The 22,847-nt window shown below is 47.6% G+C and overlaps 1 protein-coding gene across 2 annotated transcripts in view; it reads left to right on the plus strand.

The window, feature by feature from the left end:
- The first annotated feature begins 1,392 nt into the window (after positions 1-1,392).
- Positions 1,393-22,847, plus strand: part of Pcsk6 (proprotein convertase subtilisin/kexin type 6) — a 182,607-nt gene continuing 161,152 nt past the window's right edge. For both annotated transcript variants that reach the window (XM_074061558.1, XM_020161715.2), the window contains exon 1: positions 1,393-1,692. In XM_074061558.1, coding sequence (XP_073917659.1) covers positions 1,393-1,692 — 300 coding nt within the window. The remainder of the gene's footprint in view (positions 1,693-22,847) is intronic.

Consider the following 22,847-nt stretch of genomic DNA (forward strand, 5'->3'; position numbering starts at 1 on the left):
GGATCTCAGGTGGCCCTCTGCAGACCCTGCCCTCTCCCTACCTCCTTTGCTCCTGGTACCTCACCTTCATGCGCTAAGCAAGCCAGTCTGTGACTTCTGCCCAGCATCAAAACAAAACAGACCATCCTGTGCCCTGAGCATCAGACCAGGAGCAGTTTCCTTCCCACCTCACTGCCTTACTTTGTTTTCTTTCGTCTTCCCTCCTGTATTAATCAGACTGAAGTTTGCTTTCTGCACAGGGCCAGTTGGGACTGATGGGTCCTGGGAGGGATGAGGAAAAAGGTCTTGCAGCCATCCTCACCTCTTATCGCTATTTTCTTATGGTGTGAACGGTTCCAAAACTCTCCGGGGTGCTTTCAATAATTATCTACTGGATCCCAGGCTGCTCCAGGCGGCAGGGTGAGGATGATTCAACTCACTTTCCCACTGCCGGGTCTCCGCTCAGTAGGCGCTTTGAGGAGTGTATATAAGGCAGTGAACACCTACCACGTGGCCGGCCCTGGGCTCATCAAAACAAACCATTATCCTCAGCTGATTACTGGGGCAAGGGCTGACCTCATCTTCAAAACAGTTCTGTGGTGCAGATACGATCGCGACCCTCCTCTCACAGGTGGAGTGCATACGTGGCAAGGCCAGGAACTGCCCAAGATCAAGCGATGAGCCGGGCAGTGCAGTGTGCACAGCCTCTTTGGCCAGGTGGGCTGCAGCCTAAGTGCTCTACCAAAACTGTGTCCCCGGACACCCACTGTATTCCGTCAAATGTTTTAGTCCAGTTCAGCGTGCCCTTTCAATCAGGCCTGGTCCTGGGACCTCCCCACCTCTCCCACCCCCTCAGCACTTTTCTGGGCGCTTTTCCCCTAGGACTCTGCCTACGAAGGTAGGCAAGGCTGCCCGGCTTCGGGAACCCCACCAGGTGAATGCAGCCTCCAGGTGCGCTAGCAGCCCGAAGACACCGATCTCAGGGGAACCAGGGGACTCACCTGGGGGTGCCCCCAAGGCCTTCGGGGCTCCCTGCACAACCCCTCAGGGCCAAGGCTGCCACTGGGGCTCACCCTGTGTCCCGAGGGCCCTAAAGTCAGCGCTAAGTTCCCCGGTGGGAGGCGTTTCCGGCCACCCCTGCGCGCGTCCCCCCTGCCCCCCACGCTGGGTCCCGGTCCCCAGGGCCTGGCCGCACGATCGCGGGCCCAGGGGCGCCACCGGGCCGCGCGGGCGGGAACGCGCCGCGGCCGCCTCCCTTCTCCTCCTCCTCCTCCTCCTCCTCCTCCTCCCTCGCTCCCGCCCGCGGCGGCGGCGGTGGCGGCGGCGCTTCCCCGGCGCTGAGCGGCTTTAAAAGGCGGCACCCCACCCCCCGGCGCACTCGCCGCTCGGGCGCCGCGCGAGCCAGCCGCTGCCATGCCTCCGCGCGCGCCGCCTGCGCCCGGGCCCCGGCCACCGCCCCGGGCCGCCCACGCCACGGCCGCCACCGCGGGCGCGGGGCGATCGGGGGGCGCGGGGGACGCCGGGGACCCCGGGCCCCGGTCACTCGCGCTGCGCCCCTGGCGCTGGCTGCTGCTGATCGCGCTTCCCGCCGCCTGCTCTGCGCCGCCGCCGCCGCGCCCCGTCTACACCAACCACTGGGCAGTGCAAGTGCTGGGCGGCCCGGCGGCTGCCGACCGCGTGGCCGCGGCTCACGGCTACCTCAACTTGGGCCAGGTGAGTGCGGCCGGCCCCGCGCGCGTCGCAAACTTTGCCGGCGGCCGGCGGGCTGAGCCCCGCGCGAGGGGGCGCCTCTGTCCCCTCTCCGCTCGGCCCGCGCACTCCGAGTGCGGCGCGTGGGACGCTCGGGAGGACCAGGTGGCCCGCGTGGGCGTCCGCGGGAAGCTTGCCCTAGGACACCTGTCCGGCTGCGCGGGAGTGTGGATTCTCAGGGGGACGTCGCGCTCTGCCCACCGGTGCTGTCCCTAGCGTCCACCCAGTGCTTCATGGCCTCGAGCCTGGCTCTTCCACGCTGCCACTCTGTCCTCGACGAGCGGCGTGGGTGCCTGGACTCCGTGCTTGCGCCAGGGTGGCCGGCCGCTCTTTGGCGACCCGCGCGCGTGGCCAGGTGACTCGCGGGCCAGCCCTCCCTTGCTGGAGGCAGGGCATCCTGCCTGTGCCTGTGCCAGGACTCAGGTCCCGGTCAGGGGTCAGAAGGCCTCTCAGGACAGTGCAGGACCCAGCAGCTTGTCCCTGGGGCTAGAGACAGGGGACCCTGAGTTTAAAAACTAGGCGTGAGGGAGGGGGATTGCTTTGTTTTTGGACTCTGGCTGCGTGACCTTAGGCAAGTCATTTCCCTGACTTGATCACGTGTGGGGATGGTAACTGCATTCCACGTGCGGAGGTTGGGACACCCAGTGTGGTTTGGAAGCGAAGCACTGGTCCCTGGAGGCAGGAGCAGCTCCCAGTCCCCAAGCATTGGCTGTAAATACCGTTGCATTTAGCAAGAGAAGCCAAGATCTAGGCACTAAGGTGGTGTGGCACCAAGGACTGCCAAGGCAGGACCCTTTCTCTGCACCCTTTGTGTACCCTGCAAAAAGTTGGGTGATGGGGCAAATTGATCCTGATTAATGGCTGGTGGAGGGCCTCAGAGAACTGAAGTGTGTGCCCAGCAGGGAACCTTTCTGTACAGCTAAGGAATCTACAACTACACATCAAGAGGAGCAAGTGAGGTGACAGGGAAGTGCCGCCTCATAACTCAAAACCTTGGTGCCAAACAGCATTAAAATGTAGTTTCATCATTATCGGTGACAGAAGCCAGCAAAGTGTGGTGTGGCCCTGATCTAAGTGATATTTCTTCTGCATCCCCAGTCGCTTGTAGAGGTAGAATTCCTCCTGGAAGGGTGGGGTCAGCTGATCGAAGCCACCTTCACCAGACAGGTCAGAGTTCATCTAAAAGCACACCAATCACATCTTTTGTGGATTTAGTATTCCGGCCATTCAGGTCTCCTCAAACATCTTGTGATTGAAGATTTTTGCCTTTGGGTAGCACTGACTTTGTTTCTCTCTGTACCTCTCAAATCTCCCTGACTGATGGTTGGGACTGAAGAAGGTGCTTAGAGACCAGGCACCTGCCATTCTTCACTGCTCTGTCCAGGTAGCCTCACAATTTGTCTTCAACTAAAAGCGACTCTTTTTCTTTTTTTTTTTTTTTTGTGGTGCTGAGGTTTGAACTCAGGGCCTATACCTTGAGCACAACATCCAGGCTTTTTTTCTTTTTTTGTGATGGGTTTTTTTCTACAGACGGTCTTGTGAACTATTTACCTGGGCTGTCTTCAAACGGTGATCCTCCCCATCTCTGCCTCCTGAGTAGCTAGGATTACAGGGGTGAGTCCTCCCCACCCCCACACTTGGCTTAAAAGTGACTGTGCAGTAAATGACAAAGTGCCTGGGTTTGGGGCTCCCATAATTAAAAAAGCAGAGATGAGTTGATGCTGAGCTATGAGCTCTTGGACAACAGTTCTCTCCCCTTCTCCCCAAGCCGTGGTCATGCTGGCCTTTTGCATCACTGAGTTGCTGAGGCTTGATGCCTACTCTCCTAGTTTTGTCTGTGGGTGAGGGTCTCCCTACGTGCATCCTTTCCCCCTGGGATATTCTGGGGTGGTTCTGAGGGGCTCCCTAATTAGGCACAGTGCAGTCAGGGTGGACTCCATTCAGCCTGGTCACTGAGCTTGGTAGGCCTTGTGCTGGCAGGGGACACTGGAAGCAGTCACAAACTGATGGAGATGGGAGCTATCTAACTGCAAGGCTTGGAGACTGTCACTCAAGGAAGGCCTATTGCTTCTTATTCCCAGACCACCTTTCTGTGCGCTGCTAATGTGGAAAAGGTTTGGAGCCTAATGTTTTAAAAATCTTATTGCCTTTTTTCAGCCAGGAGAATTTGTGACTCATAAATAAGATGTAGATGTTATTAGCTTTGATTTATAGAAGAGTAAACGGGAGCATAGCAAGGAGGGAAGCTGTTTGCATTCACATGGTTAGCGGGTTATCACTCTGGCCATCATGCTTCCTGCTTCTTGTCTCTTGTTGCATTCTCTGGTCTTTGTGTGACTCTTTCTCCAAACCCTCCTGAGCAGTTAGTGTTATGCTTTGTACAACCTTGGCTTTGCTGTCCATCTTAAGGCTGTGTTCTTAAGGTTTTTTTGGTGGTACTGGGGCTTGAACTAAGGGCCTTCACCTTGAGCCACTCCACAAGCCCTGTTTTTGTGAAGGGTTTTTTGAGATAGGGTCTCTTGAACTATTTGCCTGGGCTGGCTTTGTACAGTGATCCTCCTGATCTCTGTCTCCTGAGTAGCCAGGATTACAGGTGTGAGCACCAGCACCCAGCATACAACAAGATTTTTAAAGAAAGGACTAAAAGGTGGGAAGAATTAATTGACAGCTATTGACAGTTGACAAAACTACATGAGTGAGCCCAGGAAACCTAGAAATTAATGCTTAGAACTAATGATAGAATTGCACAGGTGGGTAAAACACCAGTAGAACTGGGTGCCAGCAGCTCACACCTATAATCCTAGCCACCCAAAGGACAGAGATTACAAGGATCTTTTTTGGAAGCCACCCCAGGCAAATAGTTCAGGAGACCCTATCTCGAAAAAAAAAAAAAGAAAATCACCAAAAAGGGCTGGCATAGTTGCTCATGTGGTAGAGTACCTGCCTAGCAAGCCTGAGGCCCTGAGTTCAAACCCCTGTACCCCCCCCAAAAAAAGAACCATTAGCTACCTGTACAATATCAACATCTGAGAAAGTAAAAGAAATTGTGGTTCATTCTATCATAAAAGTTTTAAGATACTTAGGAATAAATCTTAAAAAGAAAATGTCAGGGTTTTTTTTTTTTTTTTTTAGGTGTTGGGGATTGAAACCAGGGTCTTGTGCATACAAGGAAAGTAAAGTGCCCTACCAATGAACTATGTCACCAGCCCCTGAAAATTACAAAATATATGAATATTTAAATGCAGAATTAAGAAGAAAGTGAATAAATAAGAGAGATACATTATGTGCATGTGGAGGGTTGAGTGCCACCATTGCCCCCAAATTAATCTCTTAATTCACTGCAATCCTCTTTAAGCCTCGACAGAATTGCGTGTGGAGCATGAAATCCACAAACATGAATTGGTGTAGAACACTAAGTTCCAAGAATCCCTCAGAAAAGTTTGAGAAGGAACAGGAGGGGCATTGGGGTCATCATGACTGTTCAGCACTGGCCCTGTGACATCCAGCCCATTAGTGGAATGGACTCAAACTCAAGTATTCATGGGAATCTGTGAGCACGAGCAAAAAAAGAGTGACCAATGGATGGGAAGGATGGGTCACTTATTTAATAAATGGTTCTGGGAGAACAGCTTCTCCCCATAACGAAACAATTCCATTTTCAGTTCACATTACACAGTGCTAAATTCCAGATAGGTATAAAAATCTTTTTAAGAAAAGAAAATATAGTGGCATGTCTTTTTTGGTGGAACTGGGATTTGAACTCAGGACTTCATGCTTACAAGCAGGCACTCTACCACTTGAGCCACACCTCCAGTCTGCAGAGACATATCTTTACCACATGGGAAAAGGAAAGGATTTCTTAAACAAATTCAAAAAGGAAGAGATTGATACATCAGAATAAAAAATTATATGTAAACAAAGGTATCCTGAGTTGAAAAAGTAATAGAATAGGAAAAAGTTATATAATAAACAGATTAGTACAGATTATTTTAAAAACTATAAATCCATGAGAAAAAGATAAATACTGGATAGAAAAAAATGGGGAAGTATATGAATAGATAATTCAAAGAAGGAAATTCAAATGACCAATAAACAGAAGAAAGGATGCCAGCTTTCCTGGGAATTCCTGGCTGGTAGCTTAAGGCAACATTAGATACCATTTCATACCTATCAGATTGGCAGATGGGGAAAAGTATCAGTGTCAAGTGTTGGCAAGGATGCAGAGCAATGAGACCAGAGACCTTTCAGTAGCTGCTGGTGGAAATTGGTATATATACTTTGGAGAGCATTTTGGGTACATGCCAAGTGTGCATCACACCAGCAAGTCTGTATCTTTGCTTATGCTGGAAAAACTTTTGCACTGTGCAAAGGGAGACTGGTATAGGACTATGCATTGAGACTTGTTTTTAAATAAAGGTAAAGAGCAACCTAAATATCTATCTGTAGAAAAATGGGAAAATAGTCACACCGTGAAGCATTATATAGTGTTCCAAATGAATAAGTCAAGATATATGTCTACCTAGGTAAATTTCAAAACTATTGTTGCAAGTTGCAAATGGTCCAGTGCGATGGTATTTACATAAACTTAAGAAAACATACAAAGTAATAATGTGTTATTTATGAATGCTTACAGATGTAGTAAAAGTTTCGGAAGAAAGAACTGCAAGGATTTCCATCAAAGTTTAGTGCAGTGGCCTCTGGGAAGGGAGCAAGGGGAAAGAAACCAGGGAGAGGAACTGCAAATTTATCTATAGCGTTTGAATTCATCAAACACACATGCGTGCGCTTGCACCCACCTAGTATCTTCCAGTTCCATATCTTTGACCTGAACCAATCCTGGATCAAAAGTTTTTGGGAAAAAAAATTGCATCTGTACTGAACATGTACAGACTTTTTCTTCTTGTCATTATTCCCTAAACAATAAAGAATATCATTTACATTGTATCAGGTATTATAAGTCATCTAGGGATGATTTAAAGCAGGTGGAGGTGTGTGTGTAGGTTCTATGCAAACACTACAGCATTTTATATAAGTGACTTGACGATTCTGTATCCACATGGCTCTGAGAACCAGTCCTGCTTGGATGCTAACTATATACAAACATGAATGTGTGTGATTGGATGCAAAAATGTCTTTGCTTGCTTCATATCAGAATACATCTGTCAATGCATATGCTTGCATGCACACTGCATATACACATATGATATATTCACATACACATGACATGTTAAGGGAAGAGAAGTAAAATGTACATCACACACACACACACCATGGTGTTATTGGATGCCCTGAACCACATCTGTGGATGCATAGGTGCCTCTGGGCCCAGGTTAAGAAGCTCCTGTTTTAGAGCTTCCGAGCTGGACCAATCCACTTAATCAAGAAAATGGTGACCCAGAGAAACAGAATAGCTGGCTGCAGATCACACAGCTATTTGGAGCTGCACCCAGAACCCAGGAACTCTGGCTCCTGACCATGTCCTTCCTCTCTACTGTGTTCCTTTCTCTTTCGACCCGTTTCTTGGCGGAAGAACTCTCGTTCTAACTCATGGGCTTGGTTACTTTTGACATTGGTGACTCCAAGAAAGGGCAAATTGTTTACTTGGAGAGGGTGCAACAAGATAGTCTCATAACCCGATCATAGTGCTCAGCCATGCAGCTTTGAAAATGATGTCTATTTGAGGGGTGGCACTTGGACCCCATGCTTCCCCTTGCATTTTTGCTTTGCCTGGGGTATTGAGCTAATTTCTTGGTTCTGAGTCTGAACATAAAAAGGCAGGCTGGCTGCCAGAGCCCTAAAAGATCTAAGAGCCTTAAATGATTTTGAACTTGCCTTAAATAGTTTTACTTAAAATAGCTACCGAGCAGGCCATACCTGGCCCAGAAATTCAGGTGGGCCTGTAGAATTCATTTGTCAACAGAGGAAAGTTGTCACATTGCAGACAGCTTATTCTCACAATGAAAAACCAGCTGAAGCCTTAACCAAGTGTTAAAATAACCGTCTGGCTCTGTGGCCAGAGTGTCGGAGGCTTGGTAGGCACAAGGTGAAGCCCAGAATAGCAGTCACCTGTGACGTGGTTCTTGAGTATTCATTTTTGGTCTCAGGCTGTCTTGATATTCTGAGACCATGTGTGCAGCTGGACTGGGAGAGGTCCTGGGTGTGAATTGGGGGACCCAGATAAGATTAGGGTTTGAAGCTTATGCATACTGTCACATTTGACAACCTTGCTCTGATGGTCACAGATTTAAGTGGACAGGGTTTTTAATTGAGTAACTGCCCTCCTATGTAATTGGGGTTAGTGTGGAGATACAGTGACTGGAGTAGGGCTCCTGGGTGCAGAGCCAGGAAGGCCCCAGAAGGCAGAGTCCAAAGGCAGCCCTAGAATCAGCCCCATGCAGATGGTCTAGCTGTCCAGTCCACTGGAAGACTTTGAGTTCCTCTAGGCAGAAACCAGGAAACAAGTCAGAAACACCAAGCTGTTGACAGCATCAGGAGCTTGGAAACTTGTGCCTGGCCTGGCATTTTGGGTGGCCACATCGCCACACAGGGCAGATCAGACACTGTTCTCCAGTGTCCAGCAACTCTCTGCCATCCTAGGACCATGCTGAGCTCTGTGGGGTCTCTGAGCCTCAGCACACATTTTTCTGTCAAAAAAGTAGTTCCTTCGATGTTCTGTAGCCCAGCCCACCCAGGCTGCAGACACCTCCTCTTCTCCTCCCAGTGCCCTGCACACAGAGATTCTGGGTACCTCCTGGTTCCCTCCTGTCTCCCTCCTGGCTCTAGGGTCTGTGTCTTGACCTTGGCACTGACCAGAACTCAGGAAGCTTCCTTCCAACCCTCCAGGGAGGTGTCATCAGGCATGTTTACTGGCAATGAGGCTTTAGGTACAGTTAGGTTCTGACAGATTGGTGGCTAATAGGTCAGTGCCCAAAACCAGAGCCCTCCAACTTGCCTTCCACCTTCATCACCTTTAGCCTTTGTCCCTGCTCTCTGTCAAGGGTAAGACATGCAATGACCTAAGGCCTTTCAGCTCCTTGCTGAAATGAGAATTGAGGGACAGATGAAACTACACAGATCCCACAGCCACTGCTTCTCCTTCTCTCCACCTGGCCGTGCACACACGTGCACACGTGGAGCTGCACATCCTGGAGAGTTGAGCTCCTTGTTAGCATTAAAACTCACCATCTCTCCATATTGGATGGAAAAAATAAACTGAGCCTCATTCAGCCCTTCTGGGATGTCACTCAGACTGCACAATACCTTTGTAAGCTGCCCACCCTTTGCTGCAAACCTCCTTGTGTGGGTCCCTGTCTCCAGAGAGGGACCTTCTACCTGGGTGCCTAAGTTGGAGACCTGGGAGTCACTATGGTTTCTACCTACTCCTGGGGCCTCCCAACTGGTCTGTAACCAAACCCATTTCTTCACCCTCCTGACTGGCTCTCAGGCCCACTGTTTCTCATGTCAGTGCCCAGTGCAGTCCTGGGCCCTTCCCTCCCTTTCCCTCCCCTCCCCTCCTCTCCCCTCTGTTTCCTTTTCTTTCTAAAACATTTGTATCTGTGTATATTAGTTGTACAGAGAGTTTTGTTGTGACATTTCCATATATGCTTACAATGTATCGTAGTTAGATTTGCCCCTCTCTCCTGTTCTTAAAACTATTTTAACAGGTTTCATTGTATTTTCATAGAAGTTATATTAAATACTTGACTATCTTCGCCCTCTTTCGCCCTCTCTATTCACTCTCCCCCTCCCACTAGTACCACCCTTTAGGTTTTCCTGTGCTGTCCCTCTGCCTACAGTGGTTTCCCCGTTCACCTGCTTAGTCCTCAGCTCCTCTGTTCCATCATCAGGGCTCCACTGATTTCCTCTGTCAGAGAACATGCCCTTCTCTGGGCTCTGAGTCCCTGTCACCCTGGTGTTTATTGCCTGCTGGCTTGTCTGTGTCTGCCTCTGGACTCGGGGTTTCCTGAGAGAGTCAGTCCAAAGTTGATTCTCAGTTCCCAATTCCAACACCACTTTGATGGCTGGGCAGTCAGTCACACCAGCACAGCCAGTGGCTGAGAGACATGTACTCACCCATTTGTTCAGTGAGTGTGTGTCGCGTGCCCTCTCTCAGTGGCTGTTTTACGAAGGAACAAGATCAGGCTTCTGTCCTTACATGTTCCTGAGCCATCTCCACCCACCGCTTTTTTATCTTATTAATCCCTTGCCTTTGGGTTTACCAAGCAGGCTGGACCCTCCTGTGTGTACTTGTGCATAAAGACACCCTCCTGTGGCACCATTCTGTGCTTTCGGGTCAGGTCAGCTCCACATTGAGCAAGAGCCCTGTGTGGCCCAGCAATGCCCTGTATCCCATCATATACGCCTCAGATATCATGGCTTCCATTATTCCATCAAATCAAGGGTCTTCCTGGAGTCCAAGGGCCTCTGCTCTTTGAGGGTTTTGAAGACATAGTGGAGGCAAGTCCTCCTGTCCAGCCCTGTGAGGAACAGGGTTGAATAACCATCAGCTGTTGGGAGCCTTGTGCTCGGTGGGATGGGATTGGCAGCCTCAGGTTCCCATGGTAACCAGCCCATCAATGCCCTCAGTGTCGAGATGGTGGCACCGCAGAGGGGAAGAAATAGTTTCATTGTCTCTTCTTGGCTGCTTGGACACAAACAAGCCGTGCCCCATAGAGCCCCACAGCCCTGCCAGACATGCGACTCTGCTGGGTTGCCCGGCACTGTGCACTGACCCCCCCTGGCTGAATTGAGCTAGGAAGGGGCCATCAGTGTCAGTTCTCTGACCCTCCTTGGGCCAACACTGGTCATACACAGAGTCCTTGTTGGTAAAGCTGTATTCTCAGTGGCCAGCCAGGCTGTCTCCTCCATGGGACTGAATAAGTCAGTGATTGATATTTTTGCAAGGAACCTTGATTTCCACACTTTACCCCTTTAGTTTTTTCCAAAAGTCCTGTGACAACTGTCAGGAATGATCACCTTGTCAGGTCCCCCTTGATGACCTTTGTCAGACTCTTCCCAGCTGAAGAATTTAGGGGAAGTGGTCAGGGACATCTCTTCTGAGCTCCATGGGTGCCCCTGCACCCCAAACCTGTTTCTCTGCTTGTGTCTTCTTATACCCTGTCTTCAGGCTGGAAACCAGGATGTCACCTGGTTTTCCCCTCTTCCCTGGTGTCCTTGTCCCCTAGCCGACTGTTTCCAGCTCTCTTTCCTACTGCCCAGTCCATAGCCCACAGTCCAGGCCAGGCCTGCCCATTCTCTGATAATAACCGGGTTCCTGAATCTCTGCTTTCTTTCCTGGCCATGGCCCATTCTGCCAACCAGAAGGTTCTTCAGCGCCTTAGTCCTCTGCTGTCCCCTATTTTAAAACAGCAGAGGCTCCAGCACAGTCGAGCAGGATGCACTCAGCAGATGGCGAGCAGTGAGCAAGGCTTCTGCTGCATCCACAACCCTAAACCCCTCACTTTTACCATGTGTTCCAGCAATGCCAGATCTTTGCTGTTCTGGAGACTTTCTATGTGCTGTTTTTTTTTTGAACTTGCTCTTTGTTGTCGTTTTAACCAGGCTACCCATTCCTGTATGAGCTGTCTAGATATCTCTGTTAGCCTAAATTGGTGTTTCTTGACCTGTCTGACACTAGTCAGGGGTGGGCACTGTTCCTCAGACCTATGAGAGGCCCGGCCTTGCATGCAAGGAAATCTGTCATCCCCCTTCCCAGTCCCCTGCCCCCTCCCCCAGTCCACATCTGTGGTCAGCATCTTCACCTTGGTCAGTTTTGTTTCTTTGGGCCCCAGCATGGCTCCTGAACAGAGGAAGTTTACTTATTTATTTTTTATGATTTACTAATTTATTTATTTTTTAAAATTTACTTATTTATTTTGCAGTACTGGGGTTTGAACTCAGGTCCTACACCTTGAGTCACCCCATGAGCCCTTTTTTGTGATGGGTTTTTTCAAGGTAGGGTCCCTCAAACTATTTGCCCGGGCTGGCTTTGAACTGCGGTCCTCCTGATCTCTGCCTCCTGAGTAGCTAGGATTATAGGCATGAGCCACTGGTGCCCAGCTATTTTTATTTTTTTTAATTTACTTTTCATTTCACTCACCAAAGGTAAGAGATTCCCCAGAACAGGAACAAAGGAAAAATGCTAATTTTCTTTTCTCTGCTTCTGCTGAACTCCAGCTTCATCAGTGGCAAATACTTGTGATGTTTCCTCTTAGTGAAATACCACTTGAATTTCCATCCTGTGACATCTCCTGATACCTGGTTGAACTGCACATTCCCTGGGACTAGGTCTTGCTGAGTGACTTCGGGGTCACCTGCAGAACCTTGCAAGTCAAGGCCAAGGCCCATCCTTAGTCACGTGTGACTCGAGGCTGCTCCAGGGCAGAGCTGGCCCATCTGGCAGTGTTCTTGGGAATGGGGGCAAATGCCTCACTGCTGTGGGCAAAGGAGCAGGGAGAAAGGAAGGCAGAGTGGAACTGGGGAGGACTGGAAAGCCAGAGGAGGAAGGAGTGGAGGGAAGGCATGGGGAAGGAGGCCTGGGCCTGGCTCAGCCCCTCAAGTCATTCTTTATGAAAGGTTTAGTTTGAGAAGTGGCAGCCCAGCTCCTGCCTGCACTCAGCCTGTCCATGTCCAGCTGTGACTATATTTCATTAGAATGGCAACTAGGTTGATGGGTTCCAATATCCTCACCACCAGAGCCACCAGCCAGTTCTTATGTGGCCACTAAATACTGCTGAAAGTCCCCCCAGAGTCCTGGTATTTCTCCCATTGCACAGATGGGCAAACTGAGGCCTACAGAGGTTGAAAACCCTACTCCAGCTCAGAGGTCAACACGACAGCTTGGGTTCCAGGCCCTACTCAGTGTCTGTACCCTGTTAGGAAAGAGCAGGTGGTGTCTGAGCCAGCTGGAGGCGAGAGTTGGGGTTTTCTAACCAGCTATGGCAGGGGGTACAGTCCAGGCAGAGGGAGCATGGGGCCGGAGGGGTGCCTTTGGGACTGTGGGAAGGTGCCTTTGTGGTCCTGCTAGGTAGGATGGCGTTACTGAAGACCCTCCCTTCTTTTGGGGCTGGCTCTGAAGCTCACGTCAAGGCTTATCTATGCAGGAACGAAGTGGACCAGCATTCTTTTTTTGGACCAAGTCCATGTGAGGTTAGCAATCTGCCACTGAACCACACCCCAGGCTCAGCTCTGCATTTCTGACATTGGGTCCAAGAATTTCAAACACAGGGAACTTTTCTTGGATACCCTGCCCCGGCTAGCAGACCCCTGGGAGGAGAGGGGGCCACAGTGAGGGAAAGTGAACACTAGAGTGAGAGAACCAAACCCTGGAGGATAGGAGGGACCTGATGAGGATGCTTTGCTCTTTTGGCTTTTCTCAGTATAATACAAAAAGAATACGTGTGTGCAGGGAATGTTGGAAACACAGGAACAAACAAAAACCTACAAAACCATCTGTAATCCTACCGCCCAAAAGGAATCACTGTTAAAATTTGGACCACTTCCTTTTGTTGTTTTTTTAATTCTGTATATGTGTGCTTGCTTGTACTCCTGATTTCCACACCTACACACCTGTGCACAAATGTCTTATACACATGGATTTTACAACTTGTTACACTCAATCAGAACTCTTCTATGGTGTAATTTTAATGACCTATCCATATGCCATGGTGTGACTGGCCTGTAATTTGCTTCATCTCTTGCTGACCTTTAGGTCAGGAGATCCTTGTGAGGCCTGTAGGTGGTGGGTGTGCTTGCTGGTCTGGAATGTCAGGACTTTTGGGGAGGGTGGTACTGTTCCCACTGATGTAACAATGTCCTGTCCCATTTTTCTGCCTTCCCATCCTACATCTCTGGCCTTGAAGAGGGCCAATGGCTTATCCTTTCAGTTCAACTCATCAGGATTTTATTTAGAAATTATTTATTAAAAAAAAATTATACATGTATTATATAAATACTTCCACCACAAAGAATTCAAGCAGTGCAGATGTGTGAAGAACCCCAAATCTCCTTCCTTTCCTTATCTCATCTTTCATTTGTTCCTTCCCCCAGATGTAACCACTGTTCACATCTCAGTGTATGTGTGTCCTGTTTTTATGCTTTCAAAAATGTGCATGTATACCCACACATGTAGAATATGTACATATATATTTGCACATGTAAACATGGTGTGTCAGAGGTTTTAGTTTTCACGTTAATTGGATCCTGCTAAACGTGTTTTTCTGTATCTAGCTCTTCTTAACCTTCTTGGAAAGATCTCTTTGTTCATATATCATACACATCTGCCTCATTCTCACTAGATAGTTTTATAGCATTTTTTATGAATATGACATATTTTGTTACACCATTCGCCTATGAATGCTCATTTGATTTGCTTCTATAAACAGTGTCTTCACGATCATCCTTATGCATGCCTCTCTGGGCGCTTGCACGAGAATCTCCACAGGAAACATAACTGTAAAAATAAATATAAAACAAGTAATGGTCACCAACTCCTATCTGGTCCTTACTGGGTGCCAGGTAATTTTTCAAGTGCTTGCCTCATATTGACTCATTTAAAATATCTTCTTAGGACCTCTAGGAGGTAGGTGCTGTGGGCCCCATCTTACAGATGAAGAAAGCAAGGCACAGAAAGGGAAAGTAACTGATCCATGGTTACACAGCTTGTAAGTGCCAGAGCCAAGATTTGAACTGAGATGGTCTGTCTCCGGAGTTTGGGGAAGTCTGTGTCCAAGTGTACATACATGTCACCCTGTGCTAGGCATTGACTGTGGCTCTTCAGCTAGGTAGGGACAATTGACACTGTCCCCAGAAGTGTGTGAGAGAAGGTAGAAGCTATCATTTTGGGGTGGAGATAATCAACTGTTGAGTTTGCTAATTCTGATTGTTTTTCTTTGTTTTCTTTGTGATACCTTCTGAAGTTAAGTATCTCTTCATGTATTTAATCACTTTTTTCCGTCTGGATTGCTGATTTATATTCTTCACCTTTCCACTTTTCAGTTGACTCCTCTCTGTCTTTTACCTGTACTGAGGGTGTTAATCTGCTGTTTTTAAGTATGTCGCAGGTATTTCTCCTGCCAGTCCCTTTCCTTTGAACTTTGTTCAGAGGGTTTGTTTGCTTGCTTGTTTTTTTTTTTTTTTTTTTTTTTTTTTTTTTTTTTATACAGTATCACTGTTTGCAAGGCTTTGAATTTGTCACCTTGTGTAATTCAGGGACAAACAGGAAAAGATTCCTGTCTGCAACAGACAAGAATTTAAGGAATTTAAGAATTCAAAGATTTTATGGAATTTAAATGTAAAGAATCCAAATGCCTTAGGGTGACAGAGAGGAGCAGGGCAGTTTTCACCTGAGAGATTCAGGGAAGGCTTTGTGAACAGTGGTATTTGAGGTGGACCTTGAGGAGTCCACAGGTGGGCAGATGGACAGGGAGGGAGTGCTGTTTGGACAGATGGAGATGGATCGCAGGGCTCTCAGTCTGCACCCCAGTGGGAAGCAGCTCTTTCCACCACTTGGTTAAAGAGTCATAAGAAGGGACCACCCAGGAACTCCAAAGGGCTGAGGTGCCCCAACAGTGACTGGGGACTGCTGAACCACCTTGGGTGAAGGGTCTTGGGGGACAACACATTGTTAGCAGTCTCACGGGGACCTAGTTAGTTCTGGGAAGGATGCAACTTCCTTCTGGTGTCTCTTCTTGGCCAGGCCATGTTGCCTGAAGGGCTCAGCCTCTGGGGCACAGAGCAAGACAGAGACTTGGGGAATGAGGAGGGGTAGGGGGAAAGGAAGGAAAAGCTCAGCCAGCCAGAGTGAGGACAGACACAGACCTCAGTTGTCATGAGAGGGCAGAGACACTCAGTGGCTGCAGTTTCTGTTCCGTACATGTGTATTGAATGCTGGCTCCGAGCCTGGTGTGGTGGTGCCAGGTCCTGAGTTTTAAAGATAGGTTGAGTGAGGTGGGCTGTGCCCTGCAGTTATCCACACCATGTGCCAGTCCTAGCTCTCTGTGTCCTCCTTAGGGTCACAGCAGAAGCCTGTGGCTTCATGTCTATCAGACCCCATAAACCTGGATCTCTGCCTCCGTGTCTTAGTCGGAGTTCATTTAGGTGTGTCTATCTGAGGACAGATGTTAACACAGTCCGTATTTGATCATCATTGATTGCATGCAATCTCACACACATCTTGATCTTCTGCTGGTTTTTTTTTCTTTTAAACTTAAACAAAAATCTCCATTTGTGTTCTTAATAAAGACCAATTTCTGGAAAAGGAAAAGCACCTTATTTCTATCCCGCTATCAAATTTTATCCTGAGCTCATTAACTGCTTCTCCTTTTTTTTTATTTTTATTTTGGCAGAGCTGGGATTTGAACTCAGGGCCTCACACTTGGTAGGTAGGCACCCTAACACTTAAGCCACACTACCAGCCCCATTAACAGTCTTCTTATGTATATCTCTTAATTTTTCATTTGCTGTGACAATATTAGCCTCGAACAAGAAGCTGGCCTTGTTTCAGTGGCTTAAACAAGTTTATGTACCACAACTTTGCCAGTTCAAGATTGTCACAACCCTTCACTTGAAATTAACTATCCTTTATTTTTGCAGTGATGAGGGTTGAATCCAGTGTCCTCACACACTCAAGGCAGGCACTGTATCGCTCAGCCACATCCAGCCCAGAAGCCCTCATTGTAGCGTAAGACGCAAAAGCCATTTGTGGGAAAGGATGCTTTCTGTTCCTGTAGAGTTTTGTGTCTTTGTACAAAATGAGCTCATTTATTCCTCCAGCTTTTTTTAGTTTTTATCTTTGAGGAATAACTGGTCACAGTTCTGATAACTGGTCACACCAGGATAATTGTAAAACCAAATTGATTCCTTCTTATACTAAATCATCTTCAAACACAAATGAGACCTCAGAGGTGGGTGTGGACACACTGGCTAGATGTCCCCTCGTGGCTCATGTTGGGGAACTAGAACTCAGAAACCCATATAGTGACGACCCATAGTATCTAAACAGCTTTCCTGTTTTAACTGGAGTCCTAAGTGCACACATTTCCCAAACCTCACCAGGACTGTCTTCCCTCTTGGTTCTCCCTCACCAAGAGCCCTGGATGGGTTCTCTGTTTTCTTCTTGTGTCAGTAGTTCAAGGGCTGCAGAAAGCACCAGAGAATCCTATCTTCAGGTCAGTTAATTTTTCTGATTCCAGGTCGGTTCTACTTTCCAGCAATTGCTTCCTTCCCTGAATTAGTCACTTACGGTGCCTTGTACTTGCTCTGTCCCCATGGCAGTGCCAGTCTGGGCTTGTTTTTGTGCCAGGCGGCCGTTCAGTTGCCTCCCTGGGTCTCTCCTGAACACCCACCTCCCTGTTCTGGCTTCAATGGCCAGGCACTGCCATTGAGGGATTTTCTCTCCCTGGAGGCCAAGGAAGCTTGTTTGTGTGTTTGCCATTGCCGTTCTCCTTGCCTGTCTGTGTTTTATTTGAGTTGCCTGTCAGGCTGCATGAATGAGACTGTGAGTCCCTGGGCTGGACCGTGTTTCTGCATGCACTGTGGTCACGAAACTGATGCTCAAAGATCATTAGGGACAATGGACCAGCTAAGAGGGAGCTGCCTCCTTGCCAAACCTATAGTGCTTACAATGCCTGCCTTTGTCCCCAGGTCTTTCCTGGGAGGTGCGTTAGCCTTCGAGTCCAGTAGGACAGCAACAGGGAACATATTGACGACACGACCAGGTCTTCCCAGGACCAGCAGAAACTGGTGCTGTGGCTTCCTTGCCTGGTCTCCAGGCTGTGATGAGAGATTCAAGCCAACAAGTGCTTTTCTTGGTCGGAGGGGGTCACCAGTCTTCCTGTCCCATTCTCTATCACCCCTCTGACTTTCTTTTCCCCACAGTGTTATGGAGTTTCCTGGGTTGTTTCATTTGTTTTATCACATTTTTAAGTCCAAGGGCTGATGGAGTGGCTTAAGTGGTAGAATGCCTGCCTGACAAATGTGCGGCCACAAGTTCAAACCCCAGTACCACCAAAAAAAAAAGCAAACCTTAAGTGTCTTCAGTCCACTCATAGACGAATGCAAACAAGTATGACATAGTCATGCAAATATGCAATCAAAAGGAACAAGCAAGTGGTATTGAAAATGGAGTTTTGAACCCAAAGCCCAAACTTCTAGGATTCCACATGCCAGGTCTGTCTACTCTCCCTCCCCAAATAAAGAGGCACAGTGAAAGGCAGAAAAAGGGAACTTTATGGGAAAAGACAAAGTAAGTACGCAGTGCATCTTTAGCCATCTTTGGGGTACAGACGTGAGCTAAGTTTAAGTAGATGAAGAATTAAGGACAGAGGATAAAGGCATGCATAGTTAAGCGTCGCAGTCACAGGTGTGTTCTGGTTGACCATTATCTCAGTGTAAGTTTCCGGAAACATTGTTATCACTGTCATCACTTGAGGGGAGCAGTCCGGTTCCCATGAGAGGCTCCAGGGTGCAGCCTCGTCATTATAGGTAATTGTCCTCATTTAGGGGACGGTCAGTCCTGCAAGGCTCTGCTGTTTCTTAGGGTAAGTTTCGGTCCCTTGTCATAAAGATGTTATCGTTCATCCTGTCCTTCCTTGATTCCAAAGTGGCTGCAGGAGAGAATGGCCCAGAGCAAAGGACAACGGGTACAAGATGGAGGTGGAGATGTCAAGCTTTTCTGTTGTTTTTAGTTAATTCACCGGCCCAAGTAAGAAGTCAGTACTTTTCAGCAAAAGCAGTTTAAGTCCCTCTTTACAGTATGTGTGACAATGTGACAAATCCCATAGACATTATACCAAGTGAAAAAAGACTGTACCAGAGCTAAATGACTCTGGTTGTAGAAAGTTCTAGAACAGACAAAACCAATGGCGGGGATGGAGTGGTGGCAAAAACTCATATATGGGGATGATGATCGACCGGGAAGGCTCATGGGAGATGTTCTGGGGTGAACCTTGGTTCTTCTGACTCTAAGTAGGGATTTGGGGTACACAAAGCTTGTGTACAAGTTCAATAAATGTGTTATATACATTTGCACATTTCTTCACAGGCAAATTTTACCTCAAAAGAAAAAAATCCATAAGCGAATAGTGAGCTCTTGACAACGATATGCATGTGGAGGTGTTGAGGGAAAAGTGTGCTGATAACTGCAGTTTACTTAGGAGTGCACCGAAAATAAAATGGGCTAGCAGTGGGCACATGGAGAGAAATGTGACAGAGTGACACGTTAATGGTAGAACAGAGTGGTGAGTATAGGGGTGTTTGCTGGCCCCAGAATTGTCTTTCACCTTTGCTATGTTTGAAAAAAATTTCCTAAAAAAATGTTGGGAGCAAAAGATTGTTAGAGTGTAGTGGGGAGGGGATGGATTTAAGAGAAATCTGGGCTGTCTTTGGAGATACAGAGATAAGATTAGAAGCCTTCTAGAGAAGTTGCAGAGCAAATGATGTCGTCACAGACATCCCCTTGGAATCTGGGTTTGGGGCATTTACTTTTTTTTTCTTTTTTGCAGTACTGGGGTTTGAACTCAGGGCCTACACCTTGAGCCACTCCACCAGCTCCCTCTCCCCCCTCTCTTTTTTGTGATGGATTTTTTTCAAGATTGGGTCCCTCAAACTATTTGCTCTGGTTGGCTTTGAACTGAAATCCTCCTGATCTCTGCCTCCCGAGTAGCTAGAATTACAAGCGTGAGCACCAGTGCCCGGCTGGGCATTTACATTTGTAGGGTGTGTTCTGGGGCTACCTAGAGACCTGAAGGGATTCCTGTGGCTCCTTGAGGTCCTCACTTGCTAGTTCTTGGTCCCGGGAACTGTAAATGAGCCCAGACTCCCAGTTTAAGGACTTTGCTGTGGAGAAGAGATAAGCTGGTGGCAGATGCCCCCTGGCAGCCAACGGGAATCTGTTTTGCTTGCTTGCCAATTATCTTCTTTGGCTCTTGTGCCCTGCACTGTTGTTTCTGGTTTCAAGATTTGAATTTTTGACTCTCTATAGACTTTTCAGCCTCTTTTGATTTGTTGGCATTGAAGGGCAGGACCAGCAGCTATTCTGTGGGTGGAGCGTCCTGAGTTGGAATTCTACCCTTGTGTGCCCCAGAGGCTTAGACCAGATGCAGCAAAGACGTGGTGATCAGACTCCTTCCTTGCAGGAGACCTTGACTGGCTCTGCGGGTAAATTTAGAGCATGCTCCAGAAGAGGTGGTGGGGAGAGAGAAGAAGAATGAAAGCATTATTCTAAGAATTGGCTTTTATTTATAGATTCTCCTAATTCTATTAAAATGAATGCCGGAGGGATATAAAACTTGGAACACATAACACATAATAGGGACGTTAAACTAAAATAGGGAACAGTGGTAAAATGAGAAGATGAGAAGAGACTTTTAATACCGAGGGGAAGATGTGACAATTTTCTGAAATAAAATCATCTTAGAGCACATCATATGGAGAACATGAAATAAGGATTTAAGCTGGGTGTGGTGATGCATCTCTATAATCCTAGCACACAAAGGAGTCTGAGGCAGGATTGTGAGTTTGAGGCCAGCCAGCCTTGGTACATAGTGAGATCCTGTCTCAAAAAGCAAGCATCTGAATCCCCAATAGTTGGTGGAGGGGGGGAAGACTTGGTTAGGAGGAAACTTGGAAGGAAACAAAGTATTTCATAATAAAAAGGAGTCAGCGTTAAGCTGACTCCAGGGGGGGATCAAATAAGGAGATTACACTAATTACATTATAAAGACAAAATGTCATTGTGGTAAAAGGAAATAAAACTAATTAAATACTTAATATGCTCTAAGACATGTTGGCAAAATAAACTACATTAAATATGATGCATATGTAAATAGCCATAATTGGCTCACTTTCCCCCCATCAGTCAGTGCAGTGGCTTACCTCCTGCATATGAAATGAGGGATTTTTGACTCCTGATACAGGACATTAATGGGACACCACACAAAATAGTCACTCAGATTAGAAAAGCTGGGACTAAAATAAACCTTTTACATGAATGAATTGATGAGTCCCTGATGGAAGACGTTTAAAACACACCCTCAGTGAGAAGCAAGGGAACTGGCTTCTGAGGCTACTCTAATAGATGAAGGCAGGGACAGACACAGTGGTGTGTCTTCCCCCCTTCCCCCCACCCCACAGCCACTTCTCCTCCCTCTGCCTCAGCTCGCTCTCCTAAACAATGCGGGTCATTAGCATCTCCAGTGCTTGGGACAGTGCCAGTCCCCAGTGAGCCATGAGCCTTTAGTGTGCTACTGTATTTTTGTTTTGTTTTTTGTGATACTGGGATTTGAACTCAGATCTCACACTTGCTAGGCAGGTGCTCAACCACTTGAGTCACTCCACCAGCCGCCCCCCCACCGTTTTTTTATGTGTTAGGTTTTTTTTTTTTTTCTTTTTTGGTACTGAGGTTTGACCTCTGGGCTACACCTTGAGGCACTCCACCAGCCCTTTTTTGCAAAGGGTTTTTTCAACATAGGGTCTTGCAAATTATTTGCCTGGGTTGGCTTTGAACTACCATCCTCCTAATCTCTGCCTCCTGAGTAGCTAGGATTATAGGTGTGAGCCACTGGCACCTGGCTAGTGTGTTGTTGTTAATGATATTATTATTACTAGGGTTATCACTAGGGTGAGGATTGTTCACACCGAGAGAGTGGGACTTGCTGGTCCCCCTGGTGCTGGCCAATGGCAGTCCACTAGGAAAGCACTGCTTCTGCAGTGGGAATTCAGAGCTAGTGAGAGGCATCATGGGAAGACTGAATACATGACTTCCTTTACATTTTGTCTTTTTGGAGAAGAGTGCAACTGTTGAAAAGCTTGGGATGGGCTAGGCAGAAAATAAGCCAGACTAAGAACACGCTCTTGAGGCCGGGAGGCTGCCGGTCTGCAGAGTGTGGTAACTAGCTTGCAGAGCGATGCCTGGTCTTAAACACTCCGTTCAGTACAGTGTGGGACACCCCTCCCTGGGGATCCGGCTTGTTCAGCAGGGCTCATGTCCACCAACACAAATGCAAAAGGGGAACCTCCTGTTTGGAATTAATTAATTAAGGATTTTGTCTTAAGAGTAAGAGAAAATAAAACACCAGGTCCTGTCATTTGGCCTAAATTGGCCTCTCAGAGGCAATAAAGAAACTTAGGGAAGTCTGCTGTGTGGCCCAAAGACTTCCTTTCACACATGGTGTGTCTGGAGGTGCTAGACTTCTATTCTTTCCCCAGACTTGTTCTGGACATCACTCAGGATGAATTGCCTTGAGCACTGACTGTCTTAATTAAATGAGCAGAAGTTCTGAGGGGGACCCCAGAAATAGAAAGGTAAAAGGTGTTTTTTTTCTTTTTAGTCCTCCTGCTTTCTTCATAATAGTCAAGTTTCCCCATAATGCACAATGGCAAAGTGTGTATTTCATTTCCTAGGACTATTTTGATTGAGCAGCTCTTGCAAACACAGCCAGTAGCCAAAATGCAAGCAGAGGACTTAGACCCAATTCCAGCACTTTTGCCTACGCATTGATCAACAGTTGGTGAGTCACTTAATGTCCCTGAATGTCAAATCAGTCATCTATAAGAAGTCTTTGCAGCCTTCACTGTGGGATAGAGTTCTTGCAGCTGGCTGTTGTGACGAATGCAGGGTAGACGCTGTCCTGAAGCATGGGGCCATCTATGGTGTCTTCCATATGCTGCTGTGAAAGGGACCCTTGTTATCAGTTTGGATGTGCAGTTGTGCAGACCCAGAGAGAGCAGTGTCTTCTAGGTAGCCACCTAACACCAGTCTTCACTGTGACTACCAGCCCAAGGCTAAGGGTGGTGGGTGGCACCCCAATTATTTGTACCCACTGTGGGTTGATTTCACATGGATTTTGGACATTGAACTTGAGGACCTGGAGTCACAGTCTACCTTCCAACATGAAAGTCAAAATGTGAAATAATCAAATTGTTGCAATTTAATTTAACCAGTAATCTAAAAGCTCTGTCTCTGAGAGTGGATAGTTTGCCTTCAGCTGGGGAGTAATACACTGTGCATATCACACCATGGGTCACCTAACTTCAGAGCCCTGTCAAAGAGTAGCTGGGAATGTATTCAGATGCAAAAAAGAGAAGGTAATGGTTTAAACAATGAATTCTTTTTTTCTTTT

Source organism: Castor canadensis, chromosome 19 (assembly GCF_047511655.1).
Source record: "Castor canadensis chromosome 19, mCasCan1.hap1v2, whole genome shotgun sequence".
Lineage (NCBI taxonomy): Eukaryota > Metazoa > Chordata > Mammalia > Rodentia > Castoridae > Castor > Castor canadensis.